General features: G+C 41.4%; 2 protein-coding genes and 1 long non-coding RNA gene across 8 annotated transcripts in view; 1 reads left to right on the top strand and 2 right to left on the bottom strand.

Moving 5' to 3' along the window:
* The window catches only part of sh3pxd2b (SH3 and PX domains 2B), a 40046-nt gene extending 36820 nt beyond the window's left edge, over positions 1 to 3226 (bottom strand). For 3 of the 4 annotated variants that reach the window (XM_056397007.1, XM_056397010.1, XM_056397009.1), the window contains exon 1: positions 2809 to 3226. In XM_056397007.1, the coding sequence (XP_056252982.1) occupies positions 2809 to 2880 (72 nt within the window). In that variant the 5' untranslated portion in view covers positions 2881 to 3226. The remainder of the gene's footprint in view (positions 1 to 2808) is intronic. The other variant, XM_056397011.1, reaches the window with a different exon arrangement.
* Positions 3227 to 4170: 944 nt separating this feature from the next.
* The window catches only part of LOC130182128 (uncharacterized), a 156267-nt gene continuing 140376 nt past the window's right edge, over positions 4171 to 20061 (top strand). For 2 of the 3 annotated variants that reach the window (XR_008829680.1, XR_008829679.1), the window contains exon 1: positions 4171 to 4465. This is a non-coding gene — a long non-coding RNA (uncharacterized LOC130182128). Of the gene's footprint in view, positions 4466 to 15447; positions 15562 to 20061 lie in introns of those variants that run through there. The other variant, XR_008829681.1, reaches the window with a different exon arrangement.
* On the bottom strand, positions 5791 to 12412 carry LOC130182125 (leukocyte cell-derived chemotaxin-2-like). Its single transcript, XM_056396744.1, has 6 exons — positions 12306 to 12412; positions 12112 to 12190; positions 9629 to 9931; positions 9153 to 9243; positions 8250 to 8395; positions 5791 to 6453 (listed from the first exon to the last, which is right to left on the bottom strand). The coding sequence occupies exons 2-6, from the start codon at positions 12158 to 12160 to the stop codon at positions 6287 to 6289; spliced, it is 756 nt and encodes a 251-aa protein (XP_056252719.1). The 5' UTR covers positions 12161 to 12190; positions 12306 to 12412; the 3' UTR covers positions 5791 to 6286.

The raw sequence follows: 20061 nt of genomic DNA, 5'->3' as shown, positions 1-20061 counted from the left end.
TTGCCAAGAGACATCAGGCAGCAGTCACTGTCACCATCCGCTCCCATGAACACAACTGGGATATCCGATTATTTCATTTCCCGGTCGTCTGGCATCACTTCCTACTGAAGAGGAAGCTTTGATCCTGCATGGGTGCAGCAGATTTGACTATGCCGTGTTTTCAAATTTTATAGCTGTTAAAGAAACACTGAGCAGCAAACACAACGATTGGAAACATCAGGTCATGAGTTTATCGTGAAGCCTTCAGCACAGCGCAATGCCACATGCTACCCCAACGCCATTAGCATACAGAGATTCACTGGTTGGTACCGTTATCATTTGTGGCTCTACATTAAGTTGAAAATGAACTTTTTGCTCATGTCCAACTTCAAATTCCATCACACTCATATCAACAGCACTGACACATTGCGAAGGATTTAAGCAAAAGCTTCTAGTCTAATGACTGCAGCCCGGAGGCAAAAGACACAGTTTTTTTTCTTCCCTACAGACGAACAAGAGGGGAGAGGCAGGGAGGTGATTGGAAACTCCCGGGTGGCTCGGTGTGTCTGGCTGAATGCTGTTGGCCCCGCTCCCAGACCTTCTCTGGCCTCGCTCTCTCTTTCAGGGCACAAAAGTCAGATACAGCAATGGATGGACCAACTACAACAGCTTTGTAGGCCAGCAGGGAGTCTGTCTTTATCAAATAAAAAGAGTTATATCCCAAATTCAGTGTGTGCGTTTAAACTTAAACTAATGTAGGGCCATTTTTACATTAAAATAGGTCCCTTAAATATGTTTTCAGGATATATTCTTGCTGCAGCGTGAGACCAAAGCCATGGGTCTGAGGAAGAGAGTGTCAATGAAATGCTGCTAATTAGCGATAAAATGCTATTGTATCAATCTCTTGGGAATGTGATTTCGCCATTTCCTTTCTTCGCAATAGGCTCAGCTCAGATGCGCTTTAAGCTCCTTTTTGTATCCTTAACCACACCTGAGCGTTCTTGAGGGTTTAAAGTGTCCGGCCTGCACGCGTAGAGAGAGTACCAGAGGCACAAAACAACATGGGCTGCACCACAAAGCAAACAGACAGATGGAGAAGTCACAGGACCTGGAGAACTCCATGTCCTTGACCGTTAACACCCACAGTGGTATAAAATCTGTTAGTCCTTCTACCCGGGCATCATCTCCTCATATACATGGATGCAAACCAACATGCATACGAGGGCAAACGCAGGCGCACACCATGCACACGGAACTAACACGAACACCTGCTAAGGACTTGGCAGAGGCTCTCACTGTTGGCTCCCTACATCCGATGATGTCATACGTGTTACTTTAAACTGCGTGCGCACTTTTGCAGACAAATTAAGCCAGATGTACCCCCCCTCCCTCCCTCCCTCCTACTCTGACTCAAACATAAATGATGATGAAAGCCCCATTGTTCATGAATTGCAGAAAAATGAGTCTTTGTCTTTTTGACATTTTTGTCTCCCACTCAAACTCTGCAGTACCAGTGGGGGATGATAGCTTAAAGAGGAAAAATATCCACACATTCTTCTACTCTACCTACTTTTCCCTTGCCCCGCACACAGTAATGTCACTATGGTAATACTATACTGATCGCCTAAATTGGCAGATACTGTATGCAATCAGAGACACTGTTAATGAGATAAGCACAGCATTATCGCACGACATCTTTCATACATATAAGGATATTGTCACTTTTAATGTCGACATCAGCTGCAGGACTAGAGATATTCTGTGTAAATAGTCTAGTTATCAATGTAGTTGCCATGTCTGATCATAATAAATCCCTCAAACTTGTTAAAAACGAGAGCTGTGTAACTGTACTGCAAAACTGGAGTCATAAAGCTACGAATGCTGCATGACATATGGTAATATTTAGGCCCTTCCTTTGTTCAAACACTCCCTTGTGTTCACTGTGATGACCTTAAGACTTCTTGCTTATCAGTGACTGCAAGTATTTTATTTTATTTTATTTTTTTAATTGAAACGCCTGAGGCATGACAAAGCTGGGACGCTCACTTTTAACTCTATCCTCATGAGGATTAGTCAGGATGGTTTGTGGACAGCACTGATTTGCCCATTAGGATGTTTTCTGGGACCTTCCTCTGCGGTGGCACACACGTGGCAGTAGGCATATGAGCAGGACTGAAGGGGATTGCAGTCTCTGATTGTAATAGCACAATGCCTATATCTACATTATGTCCATGTGATACTTGCTGAGAGTCACTTGAAGATGTGTAGACTAAGGGAGGGTCATAGGTCACATAAACCAAATCCACTGAGATTAAGTTAATTGCACCCAAAACAACAACGCTGACCTTGAATCATATTAGGAGTAGAAAACATAAGTTGTTCGTCAAATCTGACACATATAGGTACAGAAGTGACCAAGCAAACATTATTTAAACATCCGGATTCAACAGTTAGAAAAATGTCTACCAGAAAAACACCAGTGAACAACTTAAAGGAGACTGTATCTCTTTAAGGGTGTCAAACTTCAGTGTTTATTGTCTTTTATGGACTGTAAAAGCTGTTGGGATCTAACAAGCCAGCTTCTCTATTGACAGCGGTGCTAACAATCCATAATAAAATAAAGACCAGGAGTTCTCAAAAAATCCCATGTTGTGAGAGTCTCTCTGTCCATTTCGTCTGGCTTGGTGAACTGTAATTTGATACTCTCTTTGTTTTTACTTTGCCCGAAAGGAAAGGAAGAAGAGCTGCATTACAAACCCTCGATCTGTTTCTCAATTCACGCATCAAATCGATGTTGTTTTGATTATCAAAAAAAAAAAAAGGACTTACATAGTGTTTGTTCGGGTTCCTTCGCTTCTGGACATCTTGCACTGTTACTTCTTGCACGGTGCGCCGTGGCATGATGTCCTCTTCTTTAGGTCTCAGTTTAAAAAAAAAAGAAAAAACTGAATTTCCCGTTGGGTTTATACCAGCGATCAAAGCCGGCTGAGAAAGTTCACACGGCGACGCTCCTTTATCATCCGCGCCGGTCAGATCCACGATCTTCGAGAGCAACAAATGCTATTTTCCGTACAGCTGGCTACGTCAAATTTCCTGCCCCACATTCAGCCGCTCAGAAGCCAGAAGTTAATACTCGGTCGGTCTGCTCTTCGCTTCTCCAACCACCCCCCCTACTCTCCTTGTGCCTTGTGCCGTCCCGCTGACGGCTCCAACCAAACTCCCAGCCTATCCCAGCTCGCCCACTCCCATTTGAGTGACTGGGACGACCATTATTATGCTCCATGGACCAACCCCTCCAGCGTCAGAGCAAACCACAGGCTGCAGATTGCACTCAGCCAAGGGCTCAATCCAGGCTCTTACAGCTGTATCACTGGGTGTGAACATTTTGATCCAAACACTTTTAATGTCAATAATCCTCAGGGTAGCTAGACATATTCAAAAAGGAAAGTGAAAAGTGAAATATCTATGGATTCATATTGAAGAGAAAATAAGTACTGCGAGTGTGATGGGCTGTCCTCAAAAGCAGTGTCATGCTCAAGGGCACTTCAACAGATTTGTAACTCTTCTTACCTAATATTGTTACTGTGTATCTCTTTTATAGCCTTATAAATGTTTTTTTAAGAGGGTAGACAGAGAACCTCACAGCCCACATCTATCCCGTCAATGTTTAGGTAGGTTTGGTTAAAAGTTCTGTAAACGAAATTTAGAGATTTATTTAAAAAAAAAAAAATGTAGTAGCAAACAATTAAGACATAGCAGATTACTGACATCCTGAGCTGAAGTCACACCCCATCTGTATGCTTTTACATCACATCAAAATAAAAGGGGCTCATCTCAAATTAACTTAAATAGGCCTATATCAAGTAAGGAAACTAACTTAAGGGCTTTCTTATCATCATTAATGAGCTTCAGAGACTTACTGTTATTCACATCAAGATTAAACATGGTGTTAAAATTTTTTTCGTTCGTGTTGTTATCTGAGTTTCTCTATTCGTTGCTTATGGTATCTGGCAGTGCGTGCGTGTTAGTGCATGTACGTGTGCGTTTTAGTGTATGTGAGTCCCTCACCTTTGCCCTCCCAAAGTTTATAAAGACACAGAGAACGCCCATAGGCGACGCCAGGAGGCACAGTGGGTACTCAGGGTTCAGGTGAAAACCCGTCCATACGTTCTTGCACTGAAGGAGCTACATTTTCGTCTTGAAAGGTCTCCGATAGGGAAAGAAATGCTACCAGATGCACAGGCATACTGGCCATACCGGTATGCCGGTGGCCTGTCAAAACATCCATAGTATATCTAAGTTTTAACGTTTTTACGGCTCCCTCCGTGTTATTCATGTGGCCCACCCCAGCGGTCCAGTCCAAGACGGAACTTCTTTCCCAGTGGGAAAGCTAAGCTAATACAGATCTGGTTTTATGGAGATGGAGAACTGTACAAGATGCTAAAGGCTCCAGCTTGACTCGGAACTGGCTTCTTCTCCTCTACATGTAAGTAACTTGATGGCTACGTAATGTTACATGTCTGTTTGCATTAGTGACCTGCTATAGACGGCATGATGACATTAGCTAATTTGCTGTTATCCATATTATGTATTAGTTCTGCAAATGTTGCTATTGCTAGCTGGTTTACTGCCAGCATTGCTGTGGAGCATATCACGGCACTGCTAGCTTGGGCTAATGGTTGTGGCTGGATTGTTTGTTGTTGGCTCTCGTGTACACAAGGTAACTTTATTAAGTTGTGATTCTTGTGTGTTTAGTGGGCTCTTCCACTGGGCTTCATAACACCTTGCTGACTGAGAACGTGGAGGGGGAGAGGGGGTTGTGGCAGAACGGAGGGCGGAAGTGTGGCCGAGGAAGCATTTGTTTTGGTCTGAGATGCTGGTGGTCTTGTTCTACATATAGTGGCAGTGACGATCGTCCATAGAAGTTTTACGTTTGCTGGTTTCCTGCCAAACAACTAAGGTTAATACTAGGGTGGCAAAGGTGGTGGTTTCAACAATTTATTCATTTAGCTATTTCAATTTTTTATCTATCACTTATTAGCTCACTATTTCCACCGCTTTGCTTTGAGCTATTTCAAACATAGCGTCAGCATACGTCTTTCAACCATTTAACAATTGAGTTATTTTCTAGTTGCTTTTAACATTGTACCCATTACTTCTAAGTATTTCAACCATGTATACATTTTTAGACACAAATGTCTAAAAGGGAAGAGCATGTGTTTCATGAAAATTGTACATAACATAGCATGACATAAAAATGGTTGCACTGTTGCTTGCTTGTGCATAAGAACAGCAACTTTACCTTTTCAACCTCAATGCATCACAGGCTTCTTGTTAACAGTTTGGTAAAAGGGTAATTTTGTTTCAGAAAACTTCTTCATAAGTGTATTTCATTGTTATACGTTGTAGTTTTGTTGTTATGCATAGTAATTATTTTATAAGGAACCCAAAAAATTACATTTGTAATGTTTCATCTTTGCAGATGTTGACAGTTTGAGATTTTACTGGCAATTTTGTTGCTAAATAGCTCCATCTTTTGGTGTGTTGTGCTCATTACATTAATACTGTACATGTGGCAGTTCTCCCTTATCTTCAGAAGCATGTCACTTAGAATAGACTGCAGCAATAAAATGAAATGATGGATGTGTGAGGGAGAAAATGTCAGTCATAATTGTCATAGCAAGTTAGAATTTAGAATTATGTATTGAGAAAAGTGAATAATTTATTTCTTATGCAAAAGATGACTCCCCAGTTTAAACTTGTCACATCTTAATTTTTTTGGGTGGAAACAATTTTAATCAAACCCAGAAATGAAACAAGGACTTTATTGCATCATTCAAATACAAAGAGATGATGTAAAAATTGTTAAATGAGTCCATGTAAAAAAAAAAAACAAAAAAAAAAAAACAATATTCAGTGGAAAAATTACTATACAAAAATATACAAAAGGTTAAAAAATTAAGAAATGGATCATCAGGCACACAAAGTTGTCTATCACAAGATTGGAAGAGGGGTTGGCCCATTTTCAAATGCTGTAACTAGGGAGAGAGACTAAAGTTTTGTTTGGCTGTACTCTGTAGACAAAGGAGTATTGAGACTCTTGCATCACAGGCTAGAAGTTAAATGTAAAATGAAAACATCATGAATGAAAACTGCTCATTTTCATCACATGGAAATGTCAGAGGTAACATAAGGTGTTATAATCCTAATTAGGCAGCCGGGGTTAAATTAACAGGGTCATGGGTCAAATGTTAAGTGTTTCTAAAGGTGAGGGGTCACAACTTGCACGCAAGATGAAAGTTATAGGTCATATAAAAGGTGAAGGGTCAGTGCCGTCACACTTTTGCAGCTGCAGGTGTGAGGTGATGCCGGAGAAGCGTTCCTGCAGTGGCAACAGATAACCCAAGGCTTCTCCCTGAGCCACTGGGCCGATGTAACGGTATGGACGGATGTTGAAGAGCTTCACACAGTCAACTGGATGAGACAGAAACAAAAAAACTGACAGTCTTCAGGACATTAAAGCCCTGTTACCTCCGGCAGCTGAGTTGAAAGAAAGAACACCTCAGGAGAAAGCTATTTCTACACCACAAGTAAATGGATGTGTAAAATAGGCGTTAATGACTGATCAATAAAAAAAAAATAAAAAAAATCATTATGTTTGTTGGAGAGACACAAAGGAGTTAGGGAGCTTTAGCCTCCCCCTCACCTTGGGCAACTGCTTCTTAAAAGCTATGAATCCCACTTAATGTGCTGTATATATGCTGTGTAGCTCTTTGGCCCTGCAACAAATATGAAATATGGAGATTACTGAAAGATTACTTATAATTGCTCATTTATATTTCCAAATGGTTCGACAGAGGCTTAAAACCCTAAAAAAAAAAAAGAACTACCTTAACATCTTTCTTTCACCGTTCTGCAGACAAAAACAAGCAAGCTGCCAAGTTGGAAACAAACAACCCAAAAGTAGGCTAGTCTACAACAAGTGCAAACACCATCATTAAATCCTATGAGCTCCTAATGATCAGTGTCTCAGCATTAATGTGGGTATCATGGCGAGGTAATGTGTCTCTGTGATGTCTAATCATGTCTGTGCTTTACCCGGAGATGAAAGGAGCTGACAGTACATGTGTTCTTCTGATAATACAGTTCAATTAGGGGTAGAGGCAGAATGAGGACTAATGATGTTTACTCATCACGCCAGCACCTTATCAACTCAGCATGCTCTCAAAATACACTCAAGCACATATGCAGACATATACTGTATGTTACAAAGGCATGTGTGCGTCCTTCTCGGCGGGCTCCATCGATATAGACACACAAATGCGGATGCATTACTTTGTTCTGTGATGATGGCCCTTATGGGGGTCATTACTCATGAACAGCCTTTGATGGGGTCTCACATGCAGCTGGGTCCAGATGTTAGAGGCAACCAGGAGTTCAATGGAATCTCAGCCCCCGTCTCCAACACCTTGACTAATCCCTCTAAATCACTTCTCCTTTTCATCCCCACCTACCTTCTCCATAATAACCTAACATCGCCTTTGCCTTAGCCATGGCCCTATACAGTATAGATTACAGGAATTAACTTGCAGAGGTAAGAGTACAAGATTACAATGGTTTAATAAAAACCTGCATTGCCATTATTTTCTGTTGTAGCAGGCAGCTGCGTGGTGGTAGGGCTGGCAATGTCAGTGTTCGTTGTTCCAGCAATTTGTTCCTTAGTGAAATATCTAAACTATCTGATGACTGCTATGTAATGTGGCTGAGATATCCATGGTGCCCAGAGGATGAGTCCTAATGACTTTGGTTATTTCTCAACTTTTTGTCTAGCACCATCAGAAGGTCAAACTTTTTTACTTGTCGAAATCTCCACATGGATTGGCACAAATTTTGTTAGACATTCATGGTTCACAGACAATACAATATTGCCTTTGGTGATCTTTGCCTTTTCCTTGTTTCCTCTTTTTCTGGTTCCTGGTTCTTTGTGAACTTTGGTGACTTTTCATCGAACACCATCATGGTTTATCTAACATCGTGGTTTTCTTTACAATGCTCCACAGAGGCTATTAGTGTGGCTGTAGGCTCTTGGTCTTGTTCATTTATTATGTGTTAACAGTTATCAAAAATCTTGACTTTGATATGTCAGTGTTGGTTGTTATAACATTTTCAGAGACTGGATTCTATCATTTTAAATGGTAAAAATCTGCAGAGGTGTCTCTCCCTTGCTGCGCTCCCTTACGAGTATTGTATTATCATCTTGTCCTCCTTACCATCACTGAGAAGTTTGACCCCATCATACTGATTCCCCGCTGGGTCTTTCCGACTCACTGGACCTGCCAGATTTCCTGAGAATGGAGCGTTGACAATACCATAGTCATCACAAACCAGGTCCACTGCTTTATGGAGGCCATTACCTCTGTAAGAGGAGTGACAGAAAAAAATTCTCATGACAAAGCCATCTTGAAAGGCCTTTTTCAATTAGTCATTTTTCACAAGCCACAAACTGAACAGTTTTGATGAATATGTATGCGATAGTGATTATCCTCTGTCTCATGGTGGATGTCAGTCTGTGGGTTGGTTAATGTTTGGGCAACATAGGGAGATTCATCGGTCTGCAGTTCTTTTGCCGTCTATTGTGTCATGGCACTGCTAACGCATTCGAAATGTTTATGTTACCTGTGTTACTCAGTTGTGTCCTCTTCTCCAAGCAAAAGAGTCTGCTGTGGAATCAGGGGCAAGTTATACTTCCTGTCTGTTCCATGTTTGAGAAGCAGAGGGGAGGACTGTGTCCCTTCTTTCACATCGGTTTTCTTGAAGCAGCTTATTTTACACAAATTTAATATTACAATTGCTTTTTGATTTATGAAGCCAATTGTATTGTATGTAGATATTCAGTTGGACAAATGTGTAAAGTATGGTTTAGTTACCCCGAATTAGTCAGTGGGAGGGTATTTAATGGGAGGTTGGACTGCTGCTGGTGCTTTGTCACTCTCGTGGTATCTCAATAAATGCCCACATACGGCCTGAACAGCTTAAGTCACCTCGTTCATCCACGTTAGAAAGCCAACATGACAATGCAACACCAGAAATGCTGCATGCCTTATCAACTAATCTGCACAATGGAGCTCTCATGTTGGAGGCTAACGCATAAACAACAGATCAGATAGAATCACCTTTTGGAGTTGAAAGCTCCACAGCCGTGCACATCGCATGCCCTCACTCTGTTGTTGTGGTGACCAGCACAAAGGACACTCCAGGCTCCAACTACAGAGTCAGGTTCAAAAAAAAGAAAAAGAAAATTATGTTATACTTTTGAAAGTCCAATACACTTCTTCCCAAAACACACAAAATTCAAAGGCTGCTGCATTGCATTCCAAAATGGCCTAGCATAAAAATGATATTCTAAAAAGGGTATTTTAACATCTACTGAGTCTGAGTCACCTCATGTTCTATTCATGTGGAAATAAGGTCAATTACAGCAGAAAGACACTATTCAAATGTCACTTTTTGATGTCTTTCATATGAGTGGTGTGTTAGACATTGATACAGTTCCACACCCACCACAACATTTTCTCATGACTCAGACTGGAAGTCAGTGAATACAGTAGGTATGCGTTTGGATTTATGTGTGTAACGTGTGTCACTTTACCTGGCATACAACACTGCTGCTTCTTGGTCCCTGAGCACTTGTCTTTTAGGTACCTGCCTTGGCAGATGAATCGGTTTGGTTGGCAGATGCCTCCCAGCCTGGTGCAGCTGTTGTCACCTCTTGGCCCTATCTTACTTCCCGTCTTCTTGAGCTTCTTCCTCGGAGTCACAACCTTAGATCTCCCGTCATGTGCTGTTGTGTAGTTTCTCTTCACCTTGATGTTGCTGTTGGCGTTCTTGTCGTTGCTTTGAAATTCTTCACCTTTCCTCTTGTTATGTTCTGAAGCACAACTTAACAGGACATCTGAAGGAGAGATGAAAGCGATGAGAGTTAGAATTAAGAGAGTTAAGGAGGGAGGATTAAAATGTGAATGTGACTTTCTTGGTTTAAGGATTAAATCAAATGTTTGTGAGACTGATATTTGGATTCAGTTCCTTAGTATTTAGAATTAATAATAATTCACTCAGAATGGTGTATACTGAAGAAATATCTTAGAGAATTTGAGCTTAAGATCTAAGGGATACAGAGATGATTTTACCATCTGTACTCAGATTACCCATCCAGATATAGCTATTATATTATACAAGTCACAACTGCTCATTGCTTTAAAATGTTATAAAAACCCTGTAATATATTGATGAAAGCCAAGAAGCACATCTTGTACACGTTAACAACTGATGGATGTCAATGGAAAAACTTGCTTTTGATTGTGACATTTTTGTTAGACGTGGTTATTTATAATTTTCTTAACATTTGCACAAAGTCTCTTGGTATGTCTTAGCTCACTGCCTGGCCACACTTGTTGAGAACTGTGATACTTGTCCATATAGACAGACAGAGTCATAGTTCAGTTATTCATAGTGTGTTTTCATTCTGACAGCATACTAATTATCCTGCCCAGACACGAGTCTTTGATCTTCATTAACGCTGTTAACCTCAGAGGCACAGAAAATATTTCAATCACGCTGCCCTGGCACAAGAACACACGCTGGGCTCAGTGATTGAAAGAAGCCGCTTATCACCAGAGGGCCTTAATGACTGGGAGGCAGAAGGGTAGGATAGCTGGCTGTGGCATGGAAAAGCAGTTCTCCCCAGCATGTGAGTTAAAATTAGAAAAGGCAAAACTTTGTGACAAAAAATGTAAGGGTATGTGCTTGTTGCCAGGGCAAGAGTAGCTTGGAGGAAGACTTTGTTGGTGTATTGGGAAATGGTTGTTAGCGCATTGCTAGGTGGTTGCTCCATTAAGAGGCTGCCAGGGTGTTGCGATGCAGTAAATATGATGTTCTGGGTGTTTAGCTGGATGGTTGCTAGGGTGTTTTGACATGGCTGTTAAGGCATTTTGAGTCAAAGCAGTCTCACTTTTCTCTCCCCACGGTGCCGAAACCTTGAAACCAAACTCCTTTCTCTGTCTCTCACCATTGTGCTGATAAATTCATAGCCAATGCATAGCTATATGCATGTTTATCAATCTTCCATCCAACAGGCTACTCCTTAACACGTTTGTTGTAACAAAACATGCACAAAGCAAAATTTAAAAAAAATACAAATTTGTTTTAGTGTTATAATTACTTTTATCATTGTCTTCAAAGTATATGTCAGCACTTCAGTTTCTGAAATTTAAAACAGTGGATTAAGCATTGTTTGAGGTTTCCGATAAATACAGAAGACATGGAAGAAGAATGTGAAGTTAGTTAGGGAGTGGAAAAAAACATGCTGCTCAGTTTCATATACTTCTCCTTTTGATTTGAGTGTTTTCTGTTCGTCGGTTTGCACTCCACACACACACACACACACACACACACACACACACACACACACACACAAACACACACACACACACACAAATACAGTAAGAGACAGAACACAGATATATAGTTCTGATTGGCCAGCAAGCACTATTAGTGGTTACTTCTCTCGCAACAGTAGTGAGAGTTGTTTCCATTGTGCGGCATGAATCATTTCATCTCGGTAACAAGATGGCCGTCTCATTTTCATGTCGCTCAACACACCCTCAGAGTAAAAGTTTGCCTTAAGCTTTGCAGTTAGACGCGATGATGTAATGTTACATTAAACATTCAATCATACTTTAAATGTCTCACCCACTTGTACCAACACACACTGACTCTAGCTATTGACCTGAAAACCCCCAAGATTTGTGTTTACAGGAGTTTACAGTCTCTTAATAGGGCTCACTTCATTGCAATCTCCAAGGGTACGCAGATATTTATACACCATTTATGGTTGTTGTAATGGTTATTCTATTAGTGTACAGTTAGTGTTGAATGGCAATTTGCTGTATGTGATGTGGGAGTGCCTACACATGCTTGACTGTACTACATGGCTGTTTTTTTTTTTTTTTTTTTTGTGCACGTGCATGAAACAGCAACACTCCAGGCATTATATGATGCACTTTATACTTCTATATGTTATGATGCATGTTAAAACTTGTATAGTGTATATTCTGCATACAGTAGGCTACTTACAGCATGCGAGCAGAGCTGCAATGAGACAGACCCTCAACAGCATTCTCATCGTCAGAGGATCAGGTCAGGACTTAAAAACCTGTGCAATAACGACGGAAAAATAGAAAACTTGTCTTGGCAAGGCAAGTGTCGCATAGGCGTCATTCTCATATAAAACAGCAGGCTGCTATGTGAGAAAATGGAGCTATACTTACCGGTCTCATGGAGAAGCTGTAGTGTGGCTGCAGGCGCAGTGGGTAGAGACACAAAGCAGGGACTGTTGGAAAACCAGCCTGCTGTGGAAGTTGCAAGCCCAGACCACAGGATGTTCCCCCACTGTCAATATTGATATTGGCCTTTAGAAAACACATGCATTTACTTGCTGGACTTGACTTTTTGTTGCTATACTGAAAGTTACACAGAGCTAGTTATTGGCCTCTGAGAAAAAAAAAAAAAACGGCTAGAAAGTAAGGTTTGAACAAATATTTTTCCAGTTCCCTCTGAAATTACCAGCATTGACAAATTTCATTTAAATCTCCTCCCTTTATTTTTCAATATTTTGTAAATCACCAAATTGTTGAGCATGCCTTATCTATACATAATATTACATATTAATTTTTTGCTTTGCAAGTCTAAAGCATGTACTTTTGACTGAACATAATCATTAATTAATAATCACTGCAGTGCATTGACTTTTATTCTTTCCGCAATAATGCATTGTTATCAATGTAATGAAATTCTTCATAACCCACAAGAATCACCAGGTGATGTAATGATGTGATGTTTATATGTATTATTAAGGAATTATACATTGTATCATAAAGTTCGTGTTACTTAGAGGGATATTTTAGTTTCTTTATATTATGTATTATATTGCAACCCTGTCTCCTTGAAATTATGTTTAAATGGTACTTATTTGTCCCACCTATCTGGTTGAGGGAAATATAATTACAGCTTGGGTTACGTTCGTATAGGCTTGTTATATTGTCAGTACAGTGCCAATCCAAAAAGTCCACAAAGGCAGTAGGAGTTCTTCAAAATGTTGATAATTTCACCTGAGGGTGCAGCAACCGCGTAGCAAACATGCAGTAAAGACTAGGCTTCCAATTATACCCACCCAAATAAACCCATTAGTATGTGCAGCGCAGTCAGCAGGCATAGGACTGCTGTATCAAGTCTCTCACTGCTGTGTACCCTCACGCTCTCAAATCCTGGCTTCTCCTCCTTAATGAGACCAAAAAAAAATCATTATTCTCCATGCATGAGCCCAGCATTTATTATGAGACAATTGGCTTTAAGGCCTCACACAAGGCAATGGAAGTCAATCAATGGTATGAATTTCCCCTCCTCCCTGTGGGAGAGTGAAACTAGGTACCTGGATGAATACTGTAAAGCATGTAGATTGTAGGGTATTGGAGGGTCTGCTTTGTGCAGTGCATACATGGCAACAATCCAGTTAAAAGCTTGAGTAAAACAGTTTGAATGTGATGTTTCTCTCTGATAGGGTACCAAGCAATAAGCAATTGTGGTGGCTTGTCTTCATTTCAGAGATGCCACACCGTCACTTACAAAATAGCTGTCAAAAAACGAAAATAGCTGGCATGAGGATACAGCTGATTTATGTATAATAGAAGGTAGTAATTAGGTTAACAGATGTGCAACTCAAACATCCCGTCTTTTGTTCTTTTTTAATCAGTATCAGGTATAAAAGTGTCATCCCTTCAACTAGTACATGTTGTTCAGAAATGAAGGGTTATTTGATTTTTGTTTGCTCATTCAAATTTCTCTTCATTTATATGTCCAAGTGCATCTCCCTCTACTGATGTATTGTGGTGCAGATTTGATCACTAGAGAATTTAAATGCTTTTGTTCTGGTTACTGTCTCTGAATTAGAATGTATTGTGTAGTGGATGGGGCTGAATCGCGGCCAGTGGAGAGTTGAGGCTTTTGCTTTGAGACAGCTTTGATAATCAAATATCTGGGCAGGGGATTATACTGATGGACCATATGGCTTGGAATCTGAAAAGGAGAGAGGGAATAGGGGAGTGAGGGAGACCAATAAAAGACAGACGGGAAGGGGAGAATAATGAGGGACAAAGTAATGGTGCTCAACTGTGAGTGAGTGAGCGAGTTAAGGAAGGGAGTGGGGAGGAAGTGACGGAGCGAGATGGGGAAAAAACAAAGATGAAGCAAAGAAAGACAGCCAAGCAGACAAACAGAAGACGAGAAAGAAGCAGTAGAAACTCCAGTCTGCATCCTAAACACACTCTGCTCCGGCGGAGGAAAGGCTTGTGTTGACTCTTTGAGAACCCCTTTGATAAACACGGCTGCTTAAATAGAAACACGCGCCACATTCTTCAAACTCCTGGGAGGATAGGACTGACATTTCACTCCGGCTTCTCTGTCAGTTAGTTCTGGCATTTCAAGGAGAGGGAGAAAAGATGCCACAAGTGTTTCCTAGCAACAGTTTGCTGCAAAAGCCTCTCCCTCCCTCTTGCTCTCCTCTATACCCCCGCTCCGCTAAACCCCCCCCCCCCCCCCCCCCCCCTCCCCTTTAAACTCCCTCCTTCCCTGAGATACCAGTTGCAGCAATGCACCACTTGCTTCAAACCTGAAATACATTCTAATTCTCCTGGCTCACCCTCCCTCTCCCTCCTGTTCCCTTCAGAAAACTGCCAGACCTGCATCAGATGACATTCAGGCCCCTGTCATCTGTAAAGAAAAAGCACAGAGTGAGGCTATTCCCTGTGAAGGTTGAAGGCACTACAACTGAGAACTGCTGGCAGACAAAATATCGAAAGAACGCAGCGATATTTCACCGTTTTACAAGCTGAGCTGTTATTGGGCGTAAGCCTGACTTTTACTCTTTCAGTTCATTTTTTTTTCTACTCCTCTTTCTGCTCCTTAGGTGAAAGGAACATCTCACAAAAGCAGGCTAGTGAAAAGGCTCTGTGGTCTGTTGATGGGTCGAAACTGCTCCATGGATCCACATACACTGTCTCAACACAGCGGCCCAGTCACACCCACTTGGCTCTGTCGATTTGTAAACAAATTCGCTTTGGGAGCGGGTGTATGGCCCGTCTGAGCAGACAAACAGAGTGCCGTAGGGCAGGGGGTGAACTCTGCAATGCTTGCGGCAGCAGACAGGGGGCGCCAAAGTCTGAATAATGTGTTCTGCTAAAAGCATTTCAATGTCTGCCAAGGGAGAGCTTTCAAAGGGCGTTAGTGGATGGACTGAAGTCTGGTCACACGTCTCTGTCTCTCTCTGGGTCTTCAGGGAACAACACAACATTTAGACTGAGCATATCCTTTAAAATATACAAATGTCAATCCATGTCCTTCATCCCTCTTGCGTATTCCCATGAACCTGCAGTACAAGTTAAAAGCCAACCTGAGAAACAGAGCAAGCGGAGAGACAACAAAGCAGAAGACTGGATGTGACTGGAATCTTAAGGCCTGTCAAACTCAAAGGTATGGGCTCGCATCAGATGAAAGACTTGTTGCAGTGTTATTCCAGAACATTAAATAATCCAATTTTTTTTATACGACAGATGTATCCATATTTTGACACAGCGTGGGCATTTCAGGAACAGCTTTTGCAGGAAGTTAACTGCTGTGTATCTTAACTTTAGTGTTCAAACAAACGGCTCCTTTTGACTCCTTAACCTGTAACATTTCCTTCATATTGCTTCACAACCTTCATTCTGAGAGAACTGATACAACAAAACACAGAGGTGAAGGAGAGAAAAAGTGGAGGACAAAGTAAAACTAGTTCGTCAGAGTGAGAGAGAGAGAGCTTAAACTTTTAAGGACCGGAGCCTTTGAACTGTGCAGGCGTGGACATAACGACGGCGGTTGAGTGTGATAGGCCAAGACGATGAATGTCATGGCCAATCATGTACGGATCAAAGCGAGGTTTCATGACTGATGGATCAGTGCGGAGGAGAGGGAGAAAATCAAACGCAGTGGGGAAGGTGGCTAAATCACATCCCTTCGCTTTGATGAGGAAGAAGGCAGAGGTAACGTCGCAAAAGATGGGGTGGAGCAGGGGAATAAATGAATTAAGAGAGAGCCAAGTCACCGCTGAAAAACATGGCAGCCAGCTGTGTCACCCTCACTAGTATCAGATCTCATCTCAAGAAAGAGAGATGGGTGTTTTTAAACCACTGCTTTCTTAGAGGAAAGAGTGTGACTCAGGTTTTTCTCATTTATGAGCTGACGATTCACACTTTACTTTGACATGCTGGAAATAGCCGTGCACGAACATGTACCACAAAACCCTTGTGAATTCTAGCCACGAGAGAGAAGAATAATGTTTGGCACTTTGTGATGTTCAGGATTTATCTGCAGAGGGGGAAATGAGATGGAGATATTCTGTTCACCATGATGTGTATCCCAGGTGTTGAATGTGATGAGCACAGACACGGCCGCCGCTGGATCGATTAGCCTGCGCTGTGAGGTTGCATTGATGAGTGAACAACACAGATGACCCCCCCCCCCCAATTTTCATATCAAAAATTGCTGTTGCGCGCTCATATAGGAGAAACGGACCTCTCTCCAAGTGAGAACAATACATTAGAAGTCCCTCTGTCCTATCCAGCTCCTGCTGTCATCTAAGCAACATCTCATTTAAAGTCTGTTCATTAAGAAGTACCTAATTACACCCACATTATCTATAATTACTGTGTTTTTACATCACGCTTCCAAGATAAAACTCCTTCAATGCTGCTTCAATGTATAATTAGCCTTAGCAAGCACCTACTACACACATAATTAGAAAGAAATTGATACTAATACACCTGTCTATGAGGCAGAGAAAAAAAGTAGTAGCTACAAAGACACAAAATAAACATTTTCACAGACATGATTATTGTTTAACTGAATACTACGAGTTGAAATCCTGCTGGGATAATACTCTGCTGAACAGAGAGGTTGGGAGAGCGTTTGCGTCGTGTGTCTGTGAAGTAGAAATAGCCAAAGACAGAGGTGAATGCTCGGATTTTGTGGCCAAGCAAGGCTGGAAAACTGCTTGAGGCCCCAAAGAACTGAGGGAGCGTCCAAAAAATGACTCCGCAGTATTGACAGCTACAGCAAAAAACACTCTAAATAGCTTTCCTAAAGCGACTGCCGCAAGGACTGAAACCTGCAAAACTCCCTCATGGGGCTCTGTTGCACTCTGGTCTAGCTGTTTACTGTGACGTTAAGAAACTCTAATCTTGACCTGCCCAATGAGGAGCTGTACTTCCAGCAGACACAAAAACAGAAGAGAAAAGAGTGGAAGAAGTGGTGGAAACAGAAACAGGACAACACTAAGGGTGCTCCAGTGACTGAGTAACCTAAATACTCAAAGTTTGCTGGTTCACTCTTTCTTTTCTTTTTAAAACATTTAGTGCTAGGTGCCAGCTTGGTGTAGCAATCTAGGACTTATAATAACAGTAATTTGTTAACTTAGCGAGCTAGTTAGAATGTAATTTAACAACAGTGTTCAAGGTAATCAAGGAACAGGGGGAGATCTGTGGTAAAGAGGAATAAAATACAGTGTATCAGGCTTTACCTACATAGGCAGTAATAGGATCATTTCTTACAATCAGAAAAGTACAGAGTATCTCCAGCCAAATCTTTAGCTGACAATAGAGTGCAAGTAAACTGGATAAACAGTAATTATAAGATGAAGGTATATTTAACTGATTGTTATTTTTGTTGTTATACATATATAGTTAGACATGCTTTTTGTTAGATGTATAAAACCCAGGATTTTCTTTTCTTTTCCACACCTTTTTTATGAGGTCTGGGTGTTACTTTTCCATTTGTTTAATGTTATAGTTGAGAGGGTTCCTGGCAGATTTTCCTCCTCAGACCCTAATGGCTTCTGAAGAGATGTAAGATAGACACAGGGAGGGGGGAAGACAGAAAGGGAAGGAGAGAGCAGTTTGCATGATCACCTGTCGATGACTGATGACTGGCCAGCAATCCGTCATCTCAGGAATACATCTTCCTCCGTCACATCTTTCTCTCACAGCAGGGCTACCCGGGCTTCTGTTTGGCCAGTAGATGGCAGTAATAATCCACCAGAGGAGGCCACTGAGGCAGGCAAGAGGCACGTTGCAACAGCAGGAATCTCATAGGTTAATTACATAGCACTCTCATGCCAGGGAACGTGATCATTCAAACAGTATCTAACTGGATAGAAGCATAGAGAGAGATCAGGAAGGATAGATAAAAGGGAAATGTGTGTGAGAGGGATGGCAGGCAGAGAAAAAAGAGAAATCTTTTATTTTGCCTGCTAATAATTGTGTCACCGTGTTTGCTTGCTAATAATCTGCACACAGCTACTCACTTTGCCATCACAATTTTCAGTGCCCTCTTTTTTCTGTCCCTGTCCACATGATGACAAACAAGACCTGGCAAAGCTGGTGGGCCAATTTCAACAGAACCCATTGACCTATCTTGAGAAGGAGAGAAGTGAAGGTGCCCCCCCCCATCCCACACAAACATATACTGTAGATAGACAGAGATGACAGGCTACAGAGTCATCTGCACTCAGTGAAGTTGAGGATTCTGTGCCTTGCTCAAGGGGACAGCAGCAGTGAAGATATGTGTGCTAAAGCAGATGTAAAACAACCTGAATGCACTTTGCTACCAATGCTAAGGGGTTGAATGAGGAACCCTCTCTTGTTAGACATGATAAAACTATAAAAATGAATAAGTTCTGAAATTGACGCGCAGTACATGGAGCTTTTGAGGCAGTTGAACTGAAGACCATGGGCACCAAGAGAAATATGTTATGCAAGCAAGCGGTTGGACACGTCAGGTCATGTTCTTCCAAAAAATACAGTCTTTTTAGTTCCTTTTTGTGTTTCCACAGACGGTGTTTCCTTGCTGACCTGCAGTAAAGAGATATTGACACAAAAGAGAAAAATTTCATATTAAAAGACCCAGACAGTTCAAACTTTCTTCCATGGGTTTAGCAGCACTTGAGGTTAATAAGTGAAATTGGTCAACGACTGCATCTTATAGAGTATTTACATCTATTTACACAATATGCGCAAAAGATTTCAGATGTTTATTGATACTTTTCTAGGTCACAGCTCACCTGTTATAACTTTGTCCGCTCTGCCGTCTGCTCCGTCCTTGCTGTTAAATAATCCAATCATGCTTCACGTGAATTTGCCATTTGTCACAGAAATGAATGGGAGGTGGCAGCCTCCACATAGTTTGTCACATTCAGTGCAGCTGAAAGAGTAATTGGGCGATGCAGGAATAGGCCTCTGGAGTTTTGTTTTTAGAAGTGGTAATGGATGAAGGACTGAAGGAGGGTCAATAAAGAACTCTTACCAGTTCAACTTTAGCTCACCCTGAAGGTTAAGGTCAAGGTCAGGGTTGGGGCAAATTAACTACACAAGTTTGTTTAAGGGAAGTATCTTATTTTCAGTTTACTCACTGACTTGTTATTCTCCCGCACCATTTTTTAGTCTCAACCTACCAGCTATTTCACCACATAATCTTGAAGATGGTGACTTTATGAATAGAGGACTCTGCTGGTCTAGGACATCTTAACAACTCTATCTCTGAAGCTTTGAAAACCTTGTTATTGCTTGATAAACTCACTCTACAGTACTCAGTCTCCATAGATTTAGTGATTCATCATGCCGGCCTGCTTGTAAGACAGAACCGTTAAAAACCACGAAACCAATCAAAGTTTCAATTGGAGTGACAGACACGTAGTGGTTCTGCAAGGTCACATAGAATTGATCTGTTGTCCTTAACCAATCTTGACATCCTTGTCAACAAACTGACAAAAAAATAAATTAAAATGAGTTGATTTGAGTTTGCAGATGTCAGATGACGCCACTCAAAGAGGACAAGGTGTTTTTTTATCCTTGTGTGTTGGTACAGCACTTGATGAGTATTGCCACGTGAGCGAATGGATTCATGTGCTGTACTAGATACACAGTAGTCTATATGCTCATA

Source organism: Seriola aureovittata, chromosome 15 (assembly GCF_021018895.1).
Source record: "Seriola aureovittata isolate HTS-2021-v1 ecotype China chromosome 15, ASM2101889v1, whole genome shotgun sequence".
NCBI lineage: Eukaryota > Metazoa > Chordata > Actinopteri > Carangiformes > Carangidae > Seriola > Seriola aureovittata.
This window is presented reverse-complemented; position numbering and strand designations above follow the sequence as displayed.